The sequence below is a fragment of the Mandrillus leucophaeus genome, unplaced genomic scaffold (assembly GCF_000951045.1).
Source record: "Mandrillus leucophaeus isolate KB7577 unplaced genomic scaffold, Mleu.le_1.0 Scaffold147, whole genome shotgun sequence".
NCBI lineage: Eukaryota > Metazoa > Chordata > Mammalia > Primates > Cercopithecidae > Mandrillus > Mandrillus leucophaeus.
Genome location: NW_012101443.1, coordinates 5018555 through 5039518, shown reverse-complemented (window position 1 = coordinate 5039518; position 20964 = coordinate 5018555). Strand labels below are relative to the sequence as shown.

General features: G+C 36.8%; 1 protein-coding gene across 1 annotated transcript in view; it reads right to left on the bottom strand.

The window, feature by feature from the left end:
* LOC105535530 (von Willebrand factor A domain-containing protein 8-like) overlaps nucleotides 1–20964 on the bottom strand; it is a gene marked incomplete at its 3' end in the record, with an annotated part of 189590 nt that overhangs the window by 29886 nt on the left and 138740 nt on the right. Inside the window, exons 15-17 of the mRNA XM_011974646.1 lie at nucleotides 12342–12510; nucleotides 9828–9905; nucleotides 4361–4476 (exon numbers count right to left, since the gene is read on the bottom strand). Of these exons, the coding sequence (XP_011830036.1) occupies nucleotides 4361–4476; nucleotides 9828–9905; nucleotides 12342–12510 (363 nt within the window). The remainder of the gene's footprint in view (nucleotides 1–4360; nucleotides 4477–9827; nucleotides 9906–12341; nucleotides 12511–20964) is intronic.

Below are 20964 nucleotides of genomic sequence, written 5' to 3'. Positions count from 1 at the left end.
AAAAAAAAAAAAAAAAAAAAGCAAAAGATTAATGAAATGAAAAGTTAGTTTTTTGCAAAAATAAAATTGACAAACCTTTACCCCAACTAAGAAAAAAGGAAGATTCAAATAAATAAAATCAGAGATGAAAAGGGAGACATTAGAACTGTTACCACAGAAATACAAAGGATCATTAGACGCTACCATGAGGAACTATATGCCAATACACTGGAACACCAAGAAGAAATGGAGAAATTCTTAAACACACACAACCTCCCAAGATTGAACTATGAAGAAATACAAAATGTGAACAAACCAGTAACAAGTAACGAGATTGACACCATAATAAAAAGTCTTCAGCAAAGAAAAGTCTGGGCCCTGATAGCTTGCCTGCTGAATTTGACCAAAAATTTAGAGAAGAACTAATACCAATCCTACTGAAACCATTCTGAAAAATAGAGGAGGAGGGAATATTTCCAAACTGGTTCTACAAGGCCACTATTACCACGATACCAAAACCAGAGAAAGACATATCAAAATAAGAAAACTACAGGCCAATATCTTTGACAAATGTTGATGAAAAAGTCCTTAACAAAATAGTAGCAAGCCAAACTCAACAACACATTACAAAGATCATTCATCATGACCAAGCAGGATTTGTGCCAGGGATGCAAGCATGGATAAACATATGCATATCAGTCAATGTGATACATCATATCAATAAAATGAAAAGCAAAAAACAAATGATTGTTTCAATTGATGCTGAAAAAGAATTTTGTAAAATTCAATATCCCTTCATGATGAAAACCCTCAAAATGATGAGGATAGCTGGGCACCACTGTAGTCCCAGTTACTCAGGAGACTGAGGCAAGAGAATAGCTTGAGCCCAGGTGTTCTGGGTTGTAATGCACTATACTGACTGGGTATCCACACTAAGTTCAGCATCAATATGGTAATCTCCCAGGAGTGGGGAACCACCAGGTTGCCTAAGGAGGAGTGAACTGGCCCAGGTTGGAAAAAGAGCCAGTCAAAACTCCCGTGTTGATCAGCAGGGAGATTGCACCTGTGAATAGCCACTGCACTATGATCTGTTGTCTACAACAAGCACACTTCACATATGATGATACATAGGCTGAAAATAAAGGGACAGAAAAAAATACTCCATGTCAAAGGAAACAAACAAACAAAAAACAGGAGTCACTATACTTATACCAGACAAAATAGACTTCAAGACAAAAACTATACAGCCTGGCAACAACGTGAGATTACATATTTAAAATAACTAATAAAATAAAAATAAACAAACTTTTCAAAAAAAACACTGAGTATAGAAGGAACATACCTCAACACAATAATCAACACAATAAAAGCCATATATTACAGACTTACAGCTAGTATCATACTTGTGTTAGTCCGTTTTTCTACTACTATAAAGAAATATCTGAGACTGAGTAATTTATAAAGAAAATAATTTTAATTGGCTCATGGTGCTTTACAGGACACATGACGCTGGCATTTTCTTGCCTTACGGGGAGGCTTCAGGAAACTTAAAATCATGGCAGAAGGCAACAGGGGAGCAAGCACTTCACATTGTCAGAGCAGGAGAAAGAGAGGCAGGGAGGTGCCACAAACTTTTGAACAACCAGCTCTCATGAGAACTCACTCACTGTCATGAGACCATCACCACGGGGGAAATCCACCCCCACGATCCAGTCATCTCCCACCAGGTCCCACCTCCAGCACTGGGGATTAGAATTAGACACGAGATTTGGGCAGGGACACAGATCCAACCCATATCAATACTGAATGGGAAAACGGAAAGCCTTTCCTCTAAGATCTGAAGCAAGGCAAGGATACACACTTTCACCTCTGTTATCCAACACAATAGTGGAAAGCCTCCCTAGAGCAATTGGATAAGAGAGAGAAATGAACATTATTCAAACTGGAAAGGAAGAAATTACATTATCCTTGTTTGCAGATGATATGAGCTTACACTTGAAAAAAAAAACCTAAAGATTCCAACGGAAACCTATTAGAACTGATCAACGAATTCAGTAAAGTTCCAGGACACAAAATCAACATACAAAAATCAGTAGCATTTCTGTATGTCAACAGTGAACAATCTGAAAAAGAAATTTTAAAAAGTAATCCAATTTATAACAGTTACAAATAAAATAATATATACAGGAATAATCTTAACCAAAGAAGGGAAAGATCTCTACAATGAAAACTATAAAACACTGATGCAGGAAATTGAAGAGGACACCAGAAAATGGAAAGATATTCCATGTTTATGGATTGGAACAATCAATGCTGTTAAAATGTCCATACTACTGCAAACAATCTACAGATTAAATGTAATCCCTGTCAAAATATCAATGACATTCTTTACAGAAATAGAAAAATAATCCTAAAATTTATATGAAACCACAAAGACCCAGAATAGCCAAAGCCATCCTGAGCAAAAAGAACAAAACTGAAGCAATCACATTACCTGACTTCAAATTATACTACAGAGCTATGTAACCAAAACAGCATGTTACTAGCATAACAGATACATAGACCAATGGAACTGAATAGAGAACCCAGAAACAAATTCATACATCTACAGTGAACTCATTTTTGACAAAGGTGTCAAGACCATACATTGGGGAAAGGACAATCTCTTCAATAAATGGTGCTGGGAAAACTGGATATCCATATGCAGGAGAATGAAAGTAGGCCCCTATCTCTTGCCGTATACAAAAATCAAATCAAAATGGATTAAGAATTAAATCTAAGACCTCAAACTATGAAACTACTAAAAAAAAAGCATTGGAAAAACTCTCCAAGATGTTGGTCAGGACAAATATTTCTTAAGTAATTCCCCAGAAGCACAGGCAACCAAAGCAAAAATGGGACAAATAGGATCACATAGAGTTAAAAAGCTTCTTCTGCAGCAAAGGAAATTGTCAATGAAGTGAAGAGACAACTCACAGAATGGGAAAACATATTTGCAAATCATCCATCTGACAAGGAATTGATAAAATATATTAATTCAAACAACTCAGTAGGAAAAAGTCTAATAATCTGATTACAAAGTGCATGAAAGAGCTGAATAGAAATTTCTCAAAAGAAGAGATACAAATGGCACACAGGTATACGAAAAGGTATTCAACATCACTGATGATTAGAGAAATGCAAATCAAAACTATAACAAGGTATCACCTCACCCCAGTTAAAATGGCTTTTATCCAAAAGATAGACAATAACAAATACCAACAAGTAAGTGGAGAAAAGGGAACCCTTGTACACTGTGGGTGGAAATGTAAATTGGTATAACCACTACAGAGAACTCAAAAAAAAAAAACAAAAAAAAAACACCATAACTAGAACAACCATATGACACACCAATCCTAGGTATATGCTAGGTATATGCCCAGAAGAAAGAAAATCCATATATTGAAGAGAGGTCTGCACTACCATGTTTATTGCAGCACTATTCACAATAGCTAAGATTTGGAGGCAACCTAAGTGTTCATCAACAGACAAATGGATAAAGATAATATTGTACACACACAAGAGAGTACTGTTCAGCCGTAAAAAAGAATGAATGAAGTTCTGTCATTTGCAACAACATGAATGGAACTACAGCACATTATTTAAAGTGAAATAAGCCATGCATAGAAAGACAAACTTCACATGTTTTCACTCATTTTTAAAAGCTAAAAATTAAAACAATAAAATTCATAAAGACAGAGTAGAAGGATGGTTACCAGAGGCTGGGAAGGGTAGTGGGAAGTGGGGAAGGGAATGATTAATGGGTACAAAAACATAGTTAGATAGAATGAAGATCCAGTACTTGATAGCACAACAAGGTGACTATAGTCAGTAACAATTTATTGTTCATTTTTAAGTAACTAAAAGTATAATTGGAATGTTCATAATGCAAAGAAATGATAAATGCTTGGGATGATGGACATGGCATTCACCTTGTTATGATTATTACATATTGTATGCCTGTATCAAAGTATCTCATGTACCCCACAAATATACACACTGACTGTGTACCCATACAAATTAAGGATAAAAATTAATTTTACTATATTTTATTTTTTTAGTAAATAAAAGAGGTTTTATTTTGGCTCATGGTTCTGCAGGCTGTACAGGAAGCATAGTACCAGCATCTGCTTCTGGTGATGCTGGCACCAAAAATTAATTCTAAAAGATAATATGTTGTACTAAGTAAGTTCTAACGAGGGAAGGCAAGGATGAAATAGCTCTATATTCAGACCAATATATTTCGAAGGATTGGGAATATACACCATCAGTTAAACTTATGTTATAGTTTTAGTGAAGATCCAGAAACTTAACATGCAGTGAGAAAGAAGAATATATTTACCTGGAAAGGCAGGCTTTAGTAACAGCACTGTGAAGATTTTCATTAGGATACTGTGACAGCCGACGAGAAATTCGCAACAGTTGTCTGGTAGAAAGTGAGGCCGCTAATGATTGTGCCTATCAAAAGACAAATGTATTGTGTTAAGAGTCTTGTTTCAACTTGCTAAAGTCCCTTTAGATGGCTGTTACAGCAGAATTCATTATTCCTGAAGGGGTAAGGCCAAAGTTAAAGTATGTACTGTTAATTAATTATAAATAAAAATAAACAGAAACCAATTTACACTTAAAACATCTTTGAAGATAGTTTTTTAAAAATCTATTTAAAGTATTTATCAATTAAATTTAATTAATGTATTTTAACTGTGCTAAGTTGGAGGCGGGAGGGGCAACGGGGGAAGAATGTTACATAATAAAGGTCACACTGGACTTAAGCTGGACGATGGACTGTTCACTTTTTCTGCTTACACAAAGCCAAGGTGTTAAGATACCATGAAAATGCTTAAAGCTTTAAGCAAATCTGTGGTTTCTAAAAATAGCAAAAAAGAGTTGTAAACAATTTAGGCTGTTGACCACAGAGGTGTCAACCAATTTGTCACTTGTGTTGCAGCTTGCTGTTTTGAATCCTTCCCCTATGCTGTCAGAATAATTTCACTTTGTTATCTTACATTTCCCAAAATTCCATGAATAGAGTTGCTAGTATAGAACTCAGGACATGGTAAATACTCAATAAATATTTGTTGACATCCTTTTGGCAGGTAGCATAATATAATGGTAAAGTTTATAGGCTTTGGAATCAGATAAGTCGGTATCCTATTTATTAGCTGTGTGACCTTGGCAAATTACTTAACCTTTCCAAACCTCAGTTCCCTCACCTTTAAAATGGCAATAGTAATGCCCTCACCTTTAAGATTGTTATGAAGGCTAAATTAGAAAATGATTCTAAAGTTCTTAGCACATGTCACACACATATGGGTGCTCAACAAATGGCAACAACTGTTATTTAAAAAGTCAGCCTCCTCAAAATGAAAACAAAAAACCCAGCAGAGAAAGGTGATGGGACCTACATATTAGCATATATTTAGTAAATAAGATTATTACTGGCCTAATTCCTAACTTAGATCAGCAGTATTAGAAGACAGTGATTTTCACTGAAAACCAGAGGACAGAAGCACTTTTGAAGCAACTGGACCTTGGGGAGGGCAAGGCAAGTCAGTATGAAATGTCACAGAGGGCAGTAAAGTGGCCCTGAGCACTCAAGGGCCTGGAGAAGGGGACTCTATGAAATTCACAAAGGGGTCAGAATGGATGAAGGGAGAATGTCAAAGACACACTGCACATTTGCTTGTTTTAATGTTCCACCTAAGGTCATCTCTGTATGTCCCAAAGAAGAAAAAAATTAATTTATCCTTCCTTGTGTATTTCACATCTCCATGAGATACTGGTCTGCTGTTAGTATTCCATTTCAGCTACATTAGTATTATATTTCCTTTGGGAATTAGGTTGGAAGAATGACCACCACATATCCTTTCTTCTATTAAAAAACACATTCTAAGTTTCAAAGAACTCATTTACAAGGAAACATTAGGTCCATTCTTGTTTTCAATTAATTTGCATTCCAGACATGGAGATAATATTCAAATATAATAAATCATAAATTACAATTCAAAATAGTATATACTTCAATGCTAAAATAAGTGGAACAGTAGACAGTTATTACAGGCAGTTAAAATATTCAAACAGGCACAAGAAATCCTCTGATCAAAGGCATGAAAGCAAAAGGAATGGAACCGCAAGTAGAACATGAGGAACCAGGCCAGCTTTACTAGAAGGTCCTGCTGGAAGGCTTGCTCTCAAACAACAAAGACCTATGAGACCTAAAGACCTCTGAGGGGTTTGGCTTTATTCTTAAAGGCACTAGGATTCTGCTATGTGTAAAGTCAAAACATGATTTTAGAATCAGGTTATTACTAGCCTACTTCCTAATTTAAATTAGCAGCAGTATAGAAAGTAGTTGAAGGACAGACAGAATTGAGACAGGAAACAGAAAGCTACTTCAATAATCAGCCTATAAAAGGAAAAAGTCCGACAGTAAGGTTATGGCAACAAGAATGGAGAGGTAGGATACAACAAACTTGGCAACTGACTTGCTATGAGAAAGAAAGATGTATTGAGGATAAAATTCAGGCAGTATGATTGATGTGAAAAGTCAAATATAACTCAGAAATTCCCATTTTTAATACCTAGGACCATGAAAAATTCCTATATTAATCATAAAAAATATTTGACAAATGACTCCAACCAGAGGATTCTTATAAGAGTCCTGTTAAACCATAGGGTAATTTTTTAGGGTATAACATTCTAATCTCATTCTAAGCTTGACACTGAATTCAGGCTTCACATTTCATTCCAGTGATCAATAAGGAATGCGCATATATTTGAACACCAATTCTCCAGTTCTTCTGGTTGGAAGCACCAAAATGGTTTGCAATAATAACCAGGGTTGAGAAAATGAGAGATAAGCTTCGTGTTGAGCCATTTAAGTGCTGAATAAAGGGTTTGGTAATCTCTGCTCTCACATTATTATCAATCAAAAATTGAGAGTATACTTTAAAAATTCCTAATGTATTTAACATTTATAATATCAAATTTCTAACTGCAGTTTTATCTTGCAAAAAAAAAAAGGGGGGGTGAAGATATGAGGCACATTCCCCTAGTTACCATGGTTATACAGTTTAAGAGTACACCTCAAAGGGTTTGTTCATATTAGCATGATTAGAAATACTTCAGCTTAAAAACATAAAGATTCTCATCAGAAATTATTAAACATTATTTTTCTATTCTTCATTTTTATAAAAGAATGAAAATATAGCATGTTCTAAAGAAGAGAAAACTCTAGGGACAATCTGTTAATAAAATTTTAATTAATCAATTTATTCATTAATTCACCAAAGATTTAAGTGTCTATTATGTGCCAGGCAGCAGGAAGGGAAATCGGAATAAAAGAACAAATAAGACAGTCTCAAGGAGTTCAAATAGCAACTGGGGAAATAAAAGTAAATTATAATACAACTGCGATAGGTCGACATTAGAAATGTATGTCAAGTGTCATGAAAGCAGATTGGAGATACTAGTTACTGCTGCCTAAGGGGGCTGAGAGAGACTTAACAGAAGAGAGAAATGAAGGGACAACTGGATGGAGGGAAAGCACACTCTAGACATTATCTAAGGTGGAGACATCTGAGTATAGATGGGATTAGAAAATAGCAAGAAGCTAAGTGTGGGAAGAGTTGAGAATGCTTCAAGAGAGTTTGTAGAAACTGAGGCTTGATGAGCAGCTTAGGATTAGAGAGAACTCAGCAGGTATGTTTAGCAGGCTGTCTTCAGTCTACAGGCAAAGACAGTCAATCCCTTAATGGTTTTAAACAAGGGGAAGAACTTAGGAAATGGATTTGGGAAAGATCATTCCAGGGACAATATGGAAGATTCGTCCATCCATTTATTTAACAGATACTTGTGGAATACATTACTAATCTCTAACTTTGTTCTCTGTAGTACTGCCAGCATCTGGAACTTTGCGCAGCAGGAACACTGTGCAAATCAGGAATAGCTACTGTGCAAAGTTCCAGATGCTGGGGAGACTACAGGGAACAAAGAAAAACCCCCGGCAATCCTGGAACTGAAATTCGAGTGAAGGAAGATAGACAACAAAAACTTAGTGAGTAAAACATACATTATGTAAAAGAGTAAGAAGCCCTATAAAGAACCTTAAAGCAGAAAGAGGGATAGAAATAAAATGGAATAGAAATTTGATTCTATAGTGCTTCAGGAAGGCCTCACAGAAAAGGGGACCACTTGAGCAAATCCCAAAAGGAAAGTGAATAAACATGCAGCTATCCAGGGAAGAATAATCTAGGCAGAGGAAACACCAAGTGGCAAAGGCCTTGGGGCAGGCACTAGTAAGTTCAAGGAACAACAAAGACACCAGTGTAGCTAAAAACAATGGGTAAAGGAGAAAGTATTTGGAATGAGGCCCCAGAGGGGGAATTAACAGGGGACCTGTGACAGCCAGAAAGTGACCACCCTTATCCCCCCAAAAATCCACATCCTAATCTCTGGAAACTGTCAATGTTACTTTCTATGGCAAAATTGACTTTACAAATAAAATTAAGATAAGGATTTTGAGATGTGGAGACTATGTTGCACTATGTGTGTGGACCCTAAATGCAATCTTATATACCCTTGAAGGAAGGAGAAAGAGGGGGATTTGACACAAACACAGGGGAGAAGGTAATGTCAAGATGAAGGCAGGATTGATATGGTGAGTGCAATAGTCAAGGAATGCTGGCAGCCACCAAAACCCAGAAGAGGCAAGGAACAGATTCTCTCCTGGAGCCTCCGATGGAGTGCAGTCCTGCTGACACTTTGATTCCGGCTCAGTCATACTGATTTCAGACTTTTGTTGTCCAGACAAAGAGAAAATAAATTTCTATTATCTTAAGCCATCAATTTATGGTAACTTGTTACAACAACAAAAGGAAACTACTAGAGAGTCACATGATGAATGAATTATTGATAAAGAAGGCAGTCAAGAGGATATAATATTCCAGGAGAAAGATTATGAAATCCACTACTAGGACAGTTACTGACAATAGATAAGAGAACAGATGAGACATCAAGATGCTAAACTAGTAAGATCTGTTTTCAGATTAAGTGAAGACAGCAGGAAAGCAAGGAATCAACAATGATGTCAAGGTTTCTAATTTAGGTAATTTTGCAGCTAGATTATTAACAAAGCCAGGAAATTAAATCAAGAATAGGAATAGATTTAAAGTGGAAAGACAGTTTAGTTGTATAAGATATGTGAATTTACAATGATCTCAGTGTATCCAGAGGAAAAGTGAAAGAAATTAACATTTAGTAAGCAGTTACTAAGAAGTAGATTCTTTACACACATTTTTATGTTTAATCATTGAGACCATTTTATGAGGTAGATGGTACTGTTCCCATTTTACAGATGAGAACACTGAGACTCACAGAGTTCAACAGTGACAGCCCTTTATGTTTCTAACATGCCATCTGGGAATGGAAATACAAGTCAATCAGAAATGAGAAGTTAGAAGCTGAAGATAAAGATGTAGGCATTAACTTGTGGTAGGTACTTGAAGCTATTAGAATAGATAACACTGCTCAGCGTAGGAGAGAGAGGGGACAGAGAAGCAGCCCCCATGAACATGAAGTACTCTGCAGCTACAAGTTTCTTTCTACACCATCAGCGAGGAGCAGCTGGAAGAAATGTTAAAATCAAGGAAACTGGAGTAAACCATACGCATAAAACAAAGGCATAGCATAAGGGATTCTGAAAAATAAAATATCATCTTAAAAAATAGATTTTAAGTCCTGAATTCTAAGAAAAGAAAACCAGCAGCAGGTCAACAATAGAAAATCCCGTGGAAAAAGCCTAGACTTACCGTTGGATCTTGTGTTTCTCTGAGTTTGTGTGTAAATGATAATAATTTATCCAGAGTTTCCTGAGGTGCATTTGGGACCTATTTTTTGACAGAGTTGAGGACAAACAGAAGAAATAAATTGGGATATGTGATCAATCAATCAGAAATTATGACTACTTAGCAAATACTATTAGAATTACATGTTTAGAAAAGTCATTCATTGTTGGTTACATATTTAACTTACAGATAAAGTTGCTTATTCAACCTCTTAGGAAACACTGAAACCCCTGCTTTCTCTTTAAGAATCAGGTAATTTAAACCAAGACACTCTTCTCCATATACAATTCTATCACCAAGATAAAACTGAAGGGAGCCTTTAACACAATTTAAAACTGGCCCATAAAGAACTTTTCATGTATCATCATTTCCTATTTTGTTAACTTCAGCGTGGTATTTTAAGCACTAATTAGGTGTCTTCTTACTGAAACCAAGTTCCTTTATTTAGCAGCAATCTTACATACATATCTAAGTGACATAAGGTACACTTATTTAAGGAATGGATACTCAAGGTGTCCATTTTTCCAAAAACATGTAAAACACATACTTGAGGGCTATGATCAACATATCAATGAACTTGGGAGAGCAACTGCCCAAATAACACATATCAATTGCTTTTAACTATAACAAACTTCAATTAAGTACTTCATTAAGCTATAAGCAATTTTTGTTTAAGGAATAACAAATTTAAGGTTTTAATTTTAAAAGCTCAAAAAAAGATATTAAAACAATGACTAGGACAGTGTGACAATTTTAGAAGAATACTGCTTAGGGTTTCATTGGTCATGTAAGTAATTAGAATTTTTTTAAATGCTAAGTCCTAGTCCACATATACTTTCTTTCATTTATTCTTTAAATCAATCCTATGATGTAATAAATAGTATTATCCCCATTTTTAGATGAGGAAACTATGACTAAGTAATTTACTCAAGATCTAGAAGCTAATAAGTAGTGGATTTCACATTGAGAGCCAAGTAGTTAAACTCTAAAACCTATGCCTTTATTTGCAACCATGCTTACAAGACCTACAATTAATAAGATCATTCAGATGTTTCAAAGGGAATAAATGTATTTAAATAGAAAGTTACTAATTAGTGATCTAGAAAAGTACTGTCCAATAGAACCTTCTATGATGATGAGCATTGTATTTACGCTGTTTAATATGGTAGCCAAAAGCTCCCATGTAGATACTGAGTACTTGAAAAGTGACTGAGAAACAGAATTTTTTTTTTTTTTTGAGACAGGGTCTCATTCTGTCACTCAGGCTGGAGTGCAGTGGTGTGATCTCAGCTCACTGCAACCTCCACCTCCCAGGTTCAAGCAATTCTCCTGTGTCACCCTCCCGAGTAGCTGGGATTACAGGTGCACACCACCATGCCTGGCTAACTTTTTGTATTTTAGCAGAGACAAGGTTTCGCCATGTTGGCCAGGCTGGTCTCGAACTCCTGACCTCAGGTGATCCTCCCCCTTTGGCCTCCCAAAGTGCTGGGATTACAGGCGTCAGCCACCACACCTGGCCAAATTTTTTAAAAATTAATTTAACATGGTCAGGCGTGGTGGCTCATGCCTATAGTCCCAGCACTTTGGGAGGCCGAGGTGAGCAGATCAATTGAGGTCAGGAGCTCAAGACCAGCCTGGCCAACATGGTGAAATCCTGTCTCTACTAAAAATAGAAAAATTAGCCAGTTGTGGTGGTGTGCACCTGTAGTCCCAGCTACTTGAGAGGCTGGGGCGGGAGCCTTGAACCCAGGAGGCAGAGGTTGCAGTGAGCCGAGATCATACCACTCCAGCCTGGGCAACAGAGCAAGACTTAGTCTCAAACAAATAGTAATAATAATAATAATAATTTAACGTGGCTAGCGCTACTGCATTGAAGAGTGCAGTTCTAAAACTCTAGAAGTGCTAACCACAATGCTTGATTAAGGCACACATTGAAATAATGGATTACACACATGAGAAGTCATCGAAGTACTAATCAGGCAAGTACAGGATACATTACAGTCTTGAGAGACCAGGACTACTTACTATTTATGTGCCTGGCCTCCCTTTATAATAGGGACTTAAAATAGTCACCTTTGACTAAATAGAAAAATAAAAGGGATTCCAAACTGGCCTCCACCTGAGGAAAGAGGCGAGACAGGCCACATCTGTGGTTCTTAGAGTGTGGTTCCCAGACCAGCAGCATCAGTATCACCTGAGAACTTGTTAGAAATAAAAAGTTTAATATACCATCCCAGATCTAGTGGCTCAAAAACTATGGAGATGGAGCCCAGAAACCTGTGTTCTACCAAGTCCTCCAGATGATGCTGAAAAATGTGGAAGTTTAAGAACCACTGACCTTCACCACTGTATGAGGAAATTTGGGAGTAAATGGGAAGAAAAAGCCAAAAATGTCTAACTTTACTTTGGCCTGTGTATCAGAATGCCTTAAAAAGAGATTAGCTGTAGAAAATAGACTGAGATTGGCTTTCTTCTTACCTTTTCCTTAATCACTTGGATTTCTTCACTTTTCACAAGTGGTTTCATGTAATGGAAAAAGAACATGGTTAAGAATTCTGGTCCCAGCCACTGGTGTGTTGTGCTTCCGATAACAGGGGGTTCTGCCAAGGCGATGATTCTGAAGGAGGGATGGATTGGAAAAATGGATCTAAAATAGGAAAAAAATAAATAAAAAAACATAACATATCTTTCATGTAAGAAATTAGATCATGGCAAGTAAAGTCCAGGCAATGTTAGGGCTATCATGCTGTTAATAATGTCAATGTTATTATCCAAAGAGTTAGCTTTGAAAAAAACAAAGTCAGGACATTATAAGAACCTAAGATCAAAACAAACAAAAATCACCTACTGCTAGTAAATGTTGTACAATAATCACTCATGAAACTCCAGCCCTGGCACAAACCACTGCTTTTGATATACTGTTATGCCTACAACATATTTTCTCCATAGTGTCTTGAAATAAAATCCCACCCAGTTCACATTCATTATATAGACCATCTTTATTCATTTAAAAGCCCTTCAGAATCTCCTGTCTCGCAAGGAACCCACTTTTTGTCCATCAGAAAGACCAGGAAGCACAATTCAGGACAAGGAGACTTTACAGTACAGAAAATGTAAGAAACATAAAGGGTTAGATTGAATTTAAAATTTAGATTGGGAATAAGAACACTTAAGCCTTAAAAAGGCAGAGAAAATAAAACCTTTATAGAATGCACTCTTTTGTGATTTTTATAGGAAAGTTACGATTTTAAAGTGATCTCTTTTAAAACTCTCTGGTAGGGAAACTGAGGAAGCATGTAAATTTTCTAGGACACACAGAGGAGTAGGACAAGACTTCCTTTGGTTTGTGAAATGACTTGAGTTACTTTTGGAAAAACTAGAAACTCCGCATCAGAATCTTAATCATGTGGGTAATATTGTCCATTTTCATCAATTCTACTCAAAAACCCAGCAGAAATATGCTTTTTGAGGGTAATATAGTTCTTGCTAAGAGAAAGGAGAGATAAAATATAAACACTTGCCAAGAGCTTCAGAAAAACAAAAATATAGGTACATAACTGGCATTTCACCATTAACTATAACATTATATTAGAGCCCAAAAGTTAAGTGACTAAGCAACTAGAATACCAGGAGGTAGGACACAATCGGAAAGAATCAGATGAGTACTCTGAAGAGTTAAGACCAAGTACCAACAATACAACAGGCAGGTCTACCAAGTCCCTGACGGCGTAATTTGTAATTTTAGAGGCCACATCACCATTTGAAAACAAGGGAAAACCAATTTTTAGAAATTGGTCACATGAAAGACCTAGATGAAATGAATTCACAAAAGTTACCAGATATCATCTTATTTCTCTAGGTAGAAAGAAAAAGGTTTATTTGCAGATGTTTTAGCAGGGTCTGGGGGAGTAATCTGTGCAAAAGTGTTGTTCTGGAAAAAGAGGGAAGGATAACAACATGGATAGTGCCTGAAAGTCCAGAGGATAGCACAATCGCTCAAGATTGCTAGTAATTAGACAGCCACGTGACAGAAAATGGACACAGAAAATCCTGTGAGGGAAAGCCAGAGGGGGAGGTTTTTCCATTTTCCACTTCTGCTAAGTGGTTTGCTGTAATCCAGAAAACTGCCATAAAGCCCAGCAACAGATGTTGGATGTATCCTTGATCCTCCTCTCTCCTAGTTAGGACCAAAAAAAGGTAGGAGAGAAAGAGTGTGGTTTGGCCATCCAAAATTAAAGCTGCAGATGTAGTTTCTCGCTTCAGATAGTGAAGGACACCAAATCAGGGAATAAACAAAGTCAAAATACAACAGGCAAGCCAAAAGGGGAAGTCTAATGTATATCTCTAAACCAGCAGATCAGGAAGCCAGGTACCACAGTGGAGCTGTAAAATTAGGACTAAAAGAGCAACTAAAATGACAGCATGCTAAATGGTTTACATTTAAAGGTGATGGTCATTTACCGGCACGTATATTGTCAATAGCTTGCTTTTTAGTATTGATTCCAGCAGGGTACTTGAGTAAGCTGGCCAAATTTGAAGAAGGCAGTTTCTAAGAGAGCTGATACGTTAGGCAGAGAAGTGTGTATAATGATTATAAAAACAGTCACCAAACTACTGAATAACAGGATGAGAAGGGCCTTTTTGTTTGCCACGTTCTCCCTAAAGGCTTCCTTACGTACAAATAGGTTACATGGGAAGTCATTTCCTGATGATGCTAGCTAGGTTCCGCAAGCCTGAAAGTTAGAGAGCAGAGGATCTGCTGTATACTTAAGGTGATGTGATAAACTGGTGGGTAATACAAAGACTGAAGAAGTGATAGATAACGAAAAAATTATGAGATAAGTGCCATTAAAATTTAAAAATTAAGGTTAGGTTTAATTTTACTAAAAATTTAGCAACAACAAAAAAATAAATGAAACTATAGATATGGCTTAATTTCAGACAAAAAGATATTATTTCCTAAAGATTACAGATTTAGAGAGCAAAAAAATAGTTTAAAACGATTTTTAAAATAAAAATATTGAGGTCAATATGTTTGTCTGTGGGCATAAGTACGAGTTTTTGTAAAGTACTTTCTGATGCTTCTCAGCAGTAAAAAGGAACAAACTATCAATGTACAAACAACATGGATGATCTCAAAACACTTAAGCTACGTGAAAGAAGCCAGACAAAAAAAAGAGCACACACTGTGTGATTCCATTTGTATAAAACTCTAGAAAATGTGAGCTCTACATAATGACCAGAAGCAGAACCCTGGGGATAAGACAGGAGGGTAAAAGGGGCAGGAGTCAGGGATAACAAAGGGGTCTGAGGACACTTTGAGGATTATAGATACATTCATTATCTTGATATTGGTGATGGTTTCATGCGTATTTATAAATATTAAAAATTATCAAATGGTGCACACTAAATATGCATAGTTTATTATATGTCAATCATACTTCAATGGAGCTTTTAATAAAACAAAAAAAGACTTCAAAAATCTCCAGTTTTCAAAGGGAATCCTATGGTACATTTTCATTGAATTTGTATATTGGGGAACTTGAAAGAATAATCCGGAAGGTTTCTGCAAAGACATCAATCATGAGCTAGAACAGATTTCATCATTAGTTTTCCACACTACCGTTCTAATTTAGAACCTAGAGTTATATAGTTCTGTACACAGACCTTATTTCCCCTTTTTCCTATGCAGTGTAGCAAATTGCATGAACACATTCCTTATGCATCTTTATACCACTGAGGACATAGTGTAATACTTGGGGAAGAGAGCAGATGCTAAATAAATACATGTATATTGCTATTGTTAATGACCATCAGTGCTATTAACTTTTTGAAGATCTTTGGTGGGAAGGACAAACAAAGGTAAGTAATAAGAACTGAACTTACGGTGTCCCAGCCAAAAGCTAGTCAAACTTGGTCCTGAATAAATACGTAAGAAGTACATTCTCTGAATCAGGACAAACTCAAAACATAAAATAACAAATGATTATATCATTTACAGGCAAAGGGTTTCAAATGGTTCCTTGACTACAAAAATGTTCGGAAAAAATTATTTTCAAAATCAGAATTTCCTTAAGGCTTTTTGTTTTGAAAATCAAACACAAAGACTTGGGCATAAAATCCTGCATCTATCTAGAATTTTTTTTTTTTAATTTATATGGTCTGATTTGCTTGCAAAGAAATAATAAGGTTTCTAGGAAGCTAGGAGATAGTGCTTGGATTCAGTCTTCAAATATGGGTAATAGTGAAAGGGTTGAGAGAATATAACCGATCAAGGATTGTGCTCAAATGTCCAGTTATGTTCACCACTAAGACTGAGAGATTATAAACTGTTTTCAGTGTTCAATAGCAACAAATATAAAGGAAATATTTAATAAAAATGCAAAAACACTGGAGCATATATAAGTACATCTAAGACTAGGCCACTAATCTTTATTGTTCCCCCAGATAACCAGAAGCCCTTTCTTGGCAATATGAACTGTTAACAACAGAAACTCTCAACCCCCTCATTTATGGTCTGGCCAACAGCAGGAAAAGACATATTTAGCATCCTATAGTATTTATATTCCCCCTTTCCCTAAAGAAGTTTTTCTCATCAAAGGAAGGAGTTCTATTTTGGTCTGTATTTCCTGAGAGAAATACAGGCATAGTATCTGGTGTCTGCGGCCATCACACTATATCTAACCACCATGTCCACAGCATTCCTGGTGTCTTGTAATATGAAAAAAGAAGACTCTAACCCTTCTAAGGGCATGTTAGGCATGTGATTACCTGCAGAGAATATAAAAGCCTGTAGAGCACCCCAGAGATGACCAAGATGTATAGTCTTGGTGAGAATTACTATACAATGAAGGTTGGCAAAGGAGTCAAATATAATCGTTTAGAAACTGGGTTTCACACTATAAAGCTGAAAGGGTTGGTAACCCACTGCTAGAATATGTTAATTTTGAGACCCTCAGTTAATAGACTTTGTCATTAAAAGGCATCAAAGTATTCCTAATTACTAGGTTCACATAAGGAAACATTGCTAACTCAGAAGGTCAACTAAAACTGGATTAATAGAGTTACCTTTACCTGAGTTTCCTCTCTGAAAGCAGAAGAGGTATCTAAATTTACCAACTAGGTCTAGAAGCAAAGAAGTTCTTAAATCTGTCTTGGCCTTGGAAAGGGCTAGAGGAATGTCAGAGAAGGTTTCACAGAGGACATTACTCTTAAAGGAATAGCAGAAGTTTGCTGTGCTGGTCCTGAGAGGTGAAAGACGAGGCTGACAAGGCAGGCATGTGTAGATACTGGCCCTAAACACTGTAGGCGATGGAAACCACTGAAGGACTTAAACAGTGATGTGATCAAATTTATAGATCAGACACTTTAAACTTGTATCCTATGTGTGGGGAGAGGAAGGGGTTTCATTCACTAAGTTAAGGTATTTAAGAGGAATAGCAGGTTTGTAGACATTAGTTCAAAGTGTCTCTAAGACACATTAAGGAGAGACATCTAGTAGTCAGATGGCACTTAGCAGAGAAAACTAAATTGGAAAGGGCTTTTAAAGAATGCTCAGTCTATTGGCTGGGTGCAGTGTCTCATGCCTGTAATCCCAGCACTTTGGGAGGGTGAGGAGGGAGGACTGCTTGGGGCTAGGAGTTCAAGAGCAGCCTAGGCAACAGAGAGAGATCCCCATCTCTACAAAAATAAATTTTTAATTAGTCTAGTGTGGTGGTATGCACCTGTAGTTCCAGCTATTCACAAGGAAAGCTTGAACCCAGGAGTTTGAGGTTGCAGTCAACTATGATAGCACCACTGTATCTCAGCCTGGGTGAAAGAGTGAGACCCTACTGAAAAGAAAAAAGAAAAGAAAACAAAACGAAACAAAACAAAAGAAAAGAGGGGAAGGGGAGAGGAGAGAAGAGGAGGGGAGGAGAGGGGCAGGGGAGGGAAAAGAGAGAGAGAAAAAAAGAATGCTCAGTATATCAATGACAGATAAGGATATAAGAGTGACTGACATTGCCCAAAGAAAAGAAAAGGTCAAGGAGAAAACCCTGGGAGCTACGAGTGTAAACAGTATTTGAAACCTTTTCCAACCTCTCAAGGCACAGTTACTAGTCAATTTGTCTTCTGTGTTCCCACAGCATTTTATACAGACCTGCAGTCTAACACTAAAAAACTGCATTGTGTTTATTTATTTATGTATCTGTCTTCATGTGTGGTACACCACAGATGGCAGCAAGTGTGTCATCTTAGAGCTGATCCTCAATAAACATTTAATCTGAAGGAAAGAATGAAGCAATGCTAACACTCAATAACAAATAGTTACACTCACCAAATCCGTTATCTCCAATCATCAGTCTATAGATAAGATCATCTGGGTACTATTCTGGGAGCCTAGAGAGTGAATGACTCCATGGATTACCATTATAACATTCATGTTCAAAAACATCATCCAGTCGCGACAGTTGGAACAAGAGCTTTAAAGCCAACTCTCAGGAAGCATTATTCTACAAATTAGTAGAAGTTGTCTGAAGAGTACTGATCCCCTGGAGGTAGATTTATTTATTTGTACAAGACTGTAGAAGCTGTTCTTTCTGTTAGGCAGCTGCAACTGATACACCACCTCTGAGCATTGACCATCCCCAGCCTCCACAACGCTTCCTCTTAAAAAGGAAAACAAAAACCTTCCCTGTCATTCTACCTTTGACCTCTTTCTCTCTCTCAAAATCTTCCACAAAAAAGCATTAATATAAGTAAATAAAATAAAAGCGAGTTTCTTTAAAGACTATTAGAAATAATCCCTTTGCTAAAATTCAGTTCTGTGATTAAGTACCAAAATGAAAGGACAGACAATGTGGGTCATAAGTTTCTAATGTGGAATTCAAATGCTACTGCCAAAAGTGATATATTAGCTATGACCAGCATATGGGATCAACACATGCTAGATAATGGGTCATATTACTTATAAGAACAACTCATGAAATAATTTCCTCACTGAGTACAAATTTGCTGCTTTTGCACTGTGCTGTGTCTTTTAGTCAAGCTGTCAGTCTTCTACTCAATAAACACAGTCCTGAAAGAAGTACTGCCAAGCAGCTTAAGAGAAGAATCTAACCTATTATAACCCTAAAAAAGAACGTATTTATTCTCCAGAAGACAAAAATAAGTCACAAAATTAAATTAAGGCTAAGCAAAGGTAAAAAAAATTTACCAACAATCCACACTATCAGAAAGAAGCAGATTCTGTAACATGACTGTGTTTATCAACAAAATTAAGAAAATGGTGTGTTTCTCAGGTAAAAAGAAAAATTACTGATAAGGAAAGGGATTTGGCTTTCAACTGCTAGAAATATTCAGGACATCTCACCTCTGAGAAGTTAAGGACGGACCAAGATCCTGGCAGAACATAATAGAGAAAATAAAATAAAATTAGAAGTTCTGCCCAGGAGGCTCAACATACATCTAAATAATAAAAGGTACAAGAAAAAAGAACACAGGAAACTGAGTAAGTGGGAGTGGAGACAGATCTAAGATGATGTAGGAGCTACAAGTATAAAGAGCCACAAGCCCAGATTAGAGTTCATCAGAATATACCATGGGAGAAACATGAAACTGACAGAAAGGCCAGGAGTGGTGGCTCATACCTATATTACTAGCACTTTGGGAGGCCAAGACAGGAAGATCCCTTGAGGCCAGCAGTTTAAGACATGCCTCAGCAACACAGTGAGACCGCTCCAAAAAAAAAATGAAAAAAACAAAAACAAAAACAAAACAAAACAGGTGTGGCAATGTGCAACTGTAGTCCCAGCTACTTGGGAGGCTAAGGCGGGAGGATGGTTTGAACTCAGGAGTTTAAGGCTGCAGTGAGCTGAGATCGTGCCACTGCACTCAAGTCTGGTTGTCAGAACATGACCCTGTCTCAAAAAAAGACAGAAAAGAGAAAAAGAAATTGATAGAAGATGGGATTGATAAATATCAGGTGTGCCTGAATGTGCTGAGGGGAGATTTAGACAATAAGGGAAGTGTTTGGGGTGAAAAATACGGCAATATATACATAGAAACAGTCACTTTCTCCTCAATGCTCCCATACAGTATTATACAGACCTTTATTCTAACACTTAAAATTACATTGTAATTACTGATTTACATATCTGTCTCTCTTCATATGTAGTAATTAACTCAGGAAAAAACAAGATGTACGCAAGAAAGGAAAACGACTGTTGTATAGTAAACTGCTTAAGTGGGTACAGTTTTTAGGTTGTCATAATAATGTAAGCATTGAATAAAGTTTTAAACAAAATTATTACATAACTCTTTAGGAAGAATGAGGGATAGAAGTATGCACGTGTAATGAGGCAAGAGGTGGTAAAGAGCTAAACATTAATTGTCCATGTAGAAATCAACAGATTATTCCTAACACTAAAAATAAATCAAGAAATATCAATGAAAGTATATTGTTTAGTGACACAGAAGTAAATACCAAAAGAAAGACCTAAAGGTTGAAAGTAGTAGCCCCTGGGGAGTAAGATGTGGGAAATGGGAGACTATCAACCAACCAACCTATGACAGGGGATGGTATTTTTCACAAAATACTTTGAAAAACTATCTGGCTCAAGTTCCATGCATGTTTAACAGTGGTAAAAATTCAAATGAAAATTTTTAAAAAGCAAATGAAGGAGAGAAGGCATTGCTATGATCTCTCTCCACTTTCTCCCAGTGACCTCTGGAAATAGAGCTGAGCCTAGTTTGCATTCACAAGGGAGACATAAATCCACAGTGATGAAGGCGGAAAACTTTGAGAAGAAAGTACTATTAACCACTCTGAGCCAGACCCTGAACATGATGCTCAGGGCCACCCAGTTCCTGAAAGTATTTTCATTTGTAAAACTGCCTGTGACCATTAGAGAACTTGGGTACTTTTCATAGAAAAGGGTTGTCATTTCCCGGACATTTGGAGACAAGCACAATGCTTCTGATGTCCTAAGAGAAACTGCCAGGCAGGCATGCTGTGAGCTATTGCAAAATTGCTTTGATTCATCCCTCTGAAAATATAAACTGTTCCATGACCCGTGATTCACATGCAAATAATGTGCCAAAGCTGACTGCTGTAAACCAA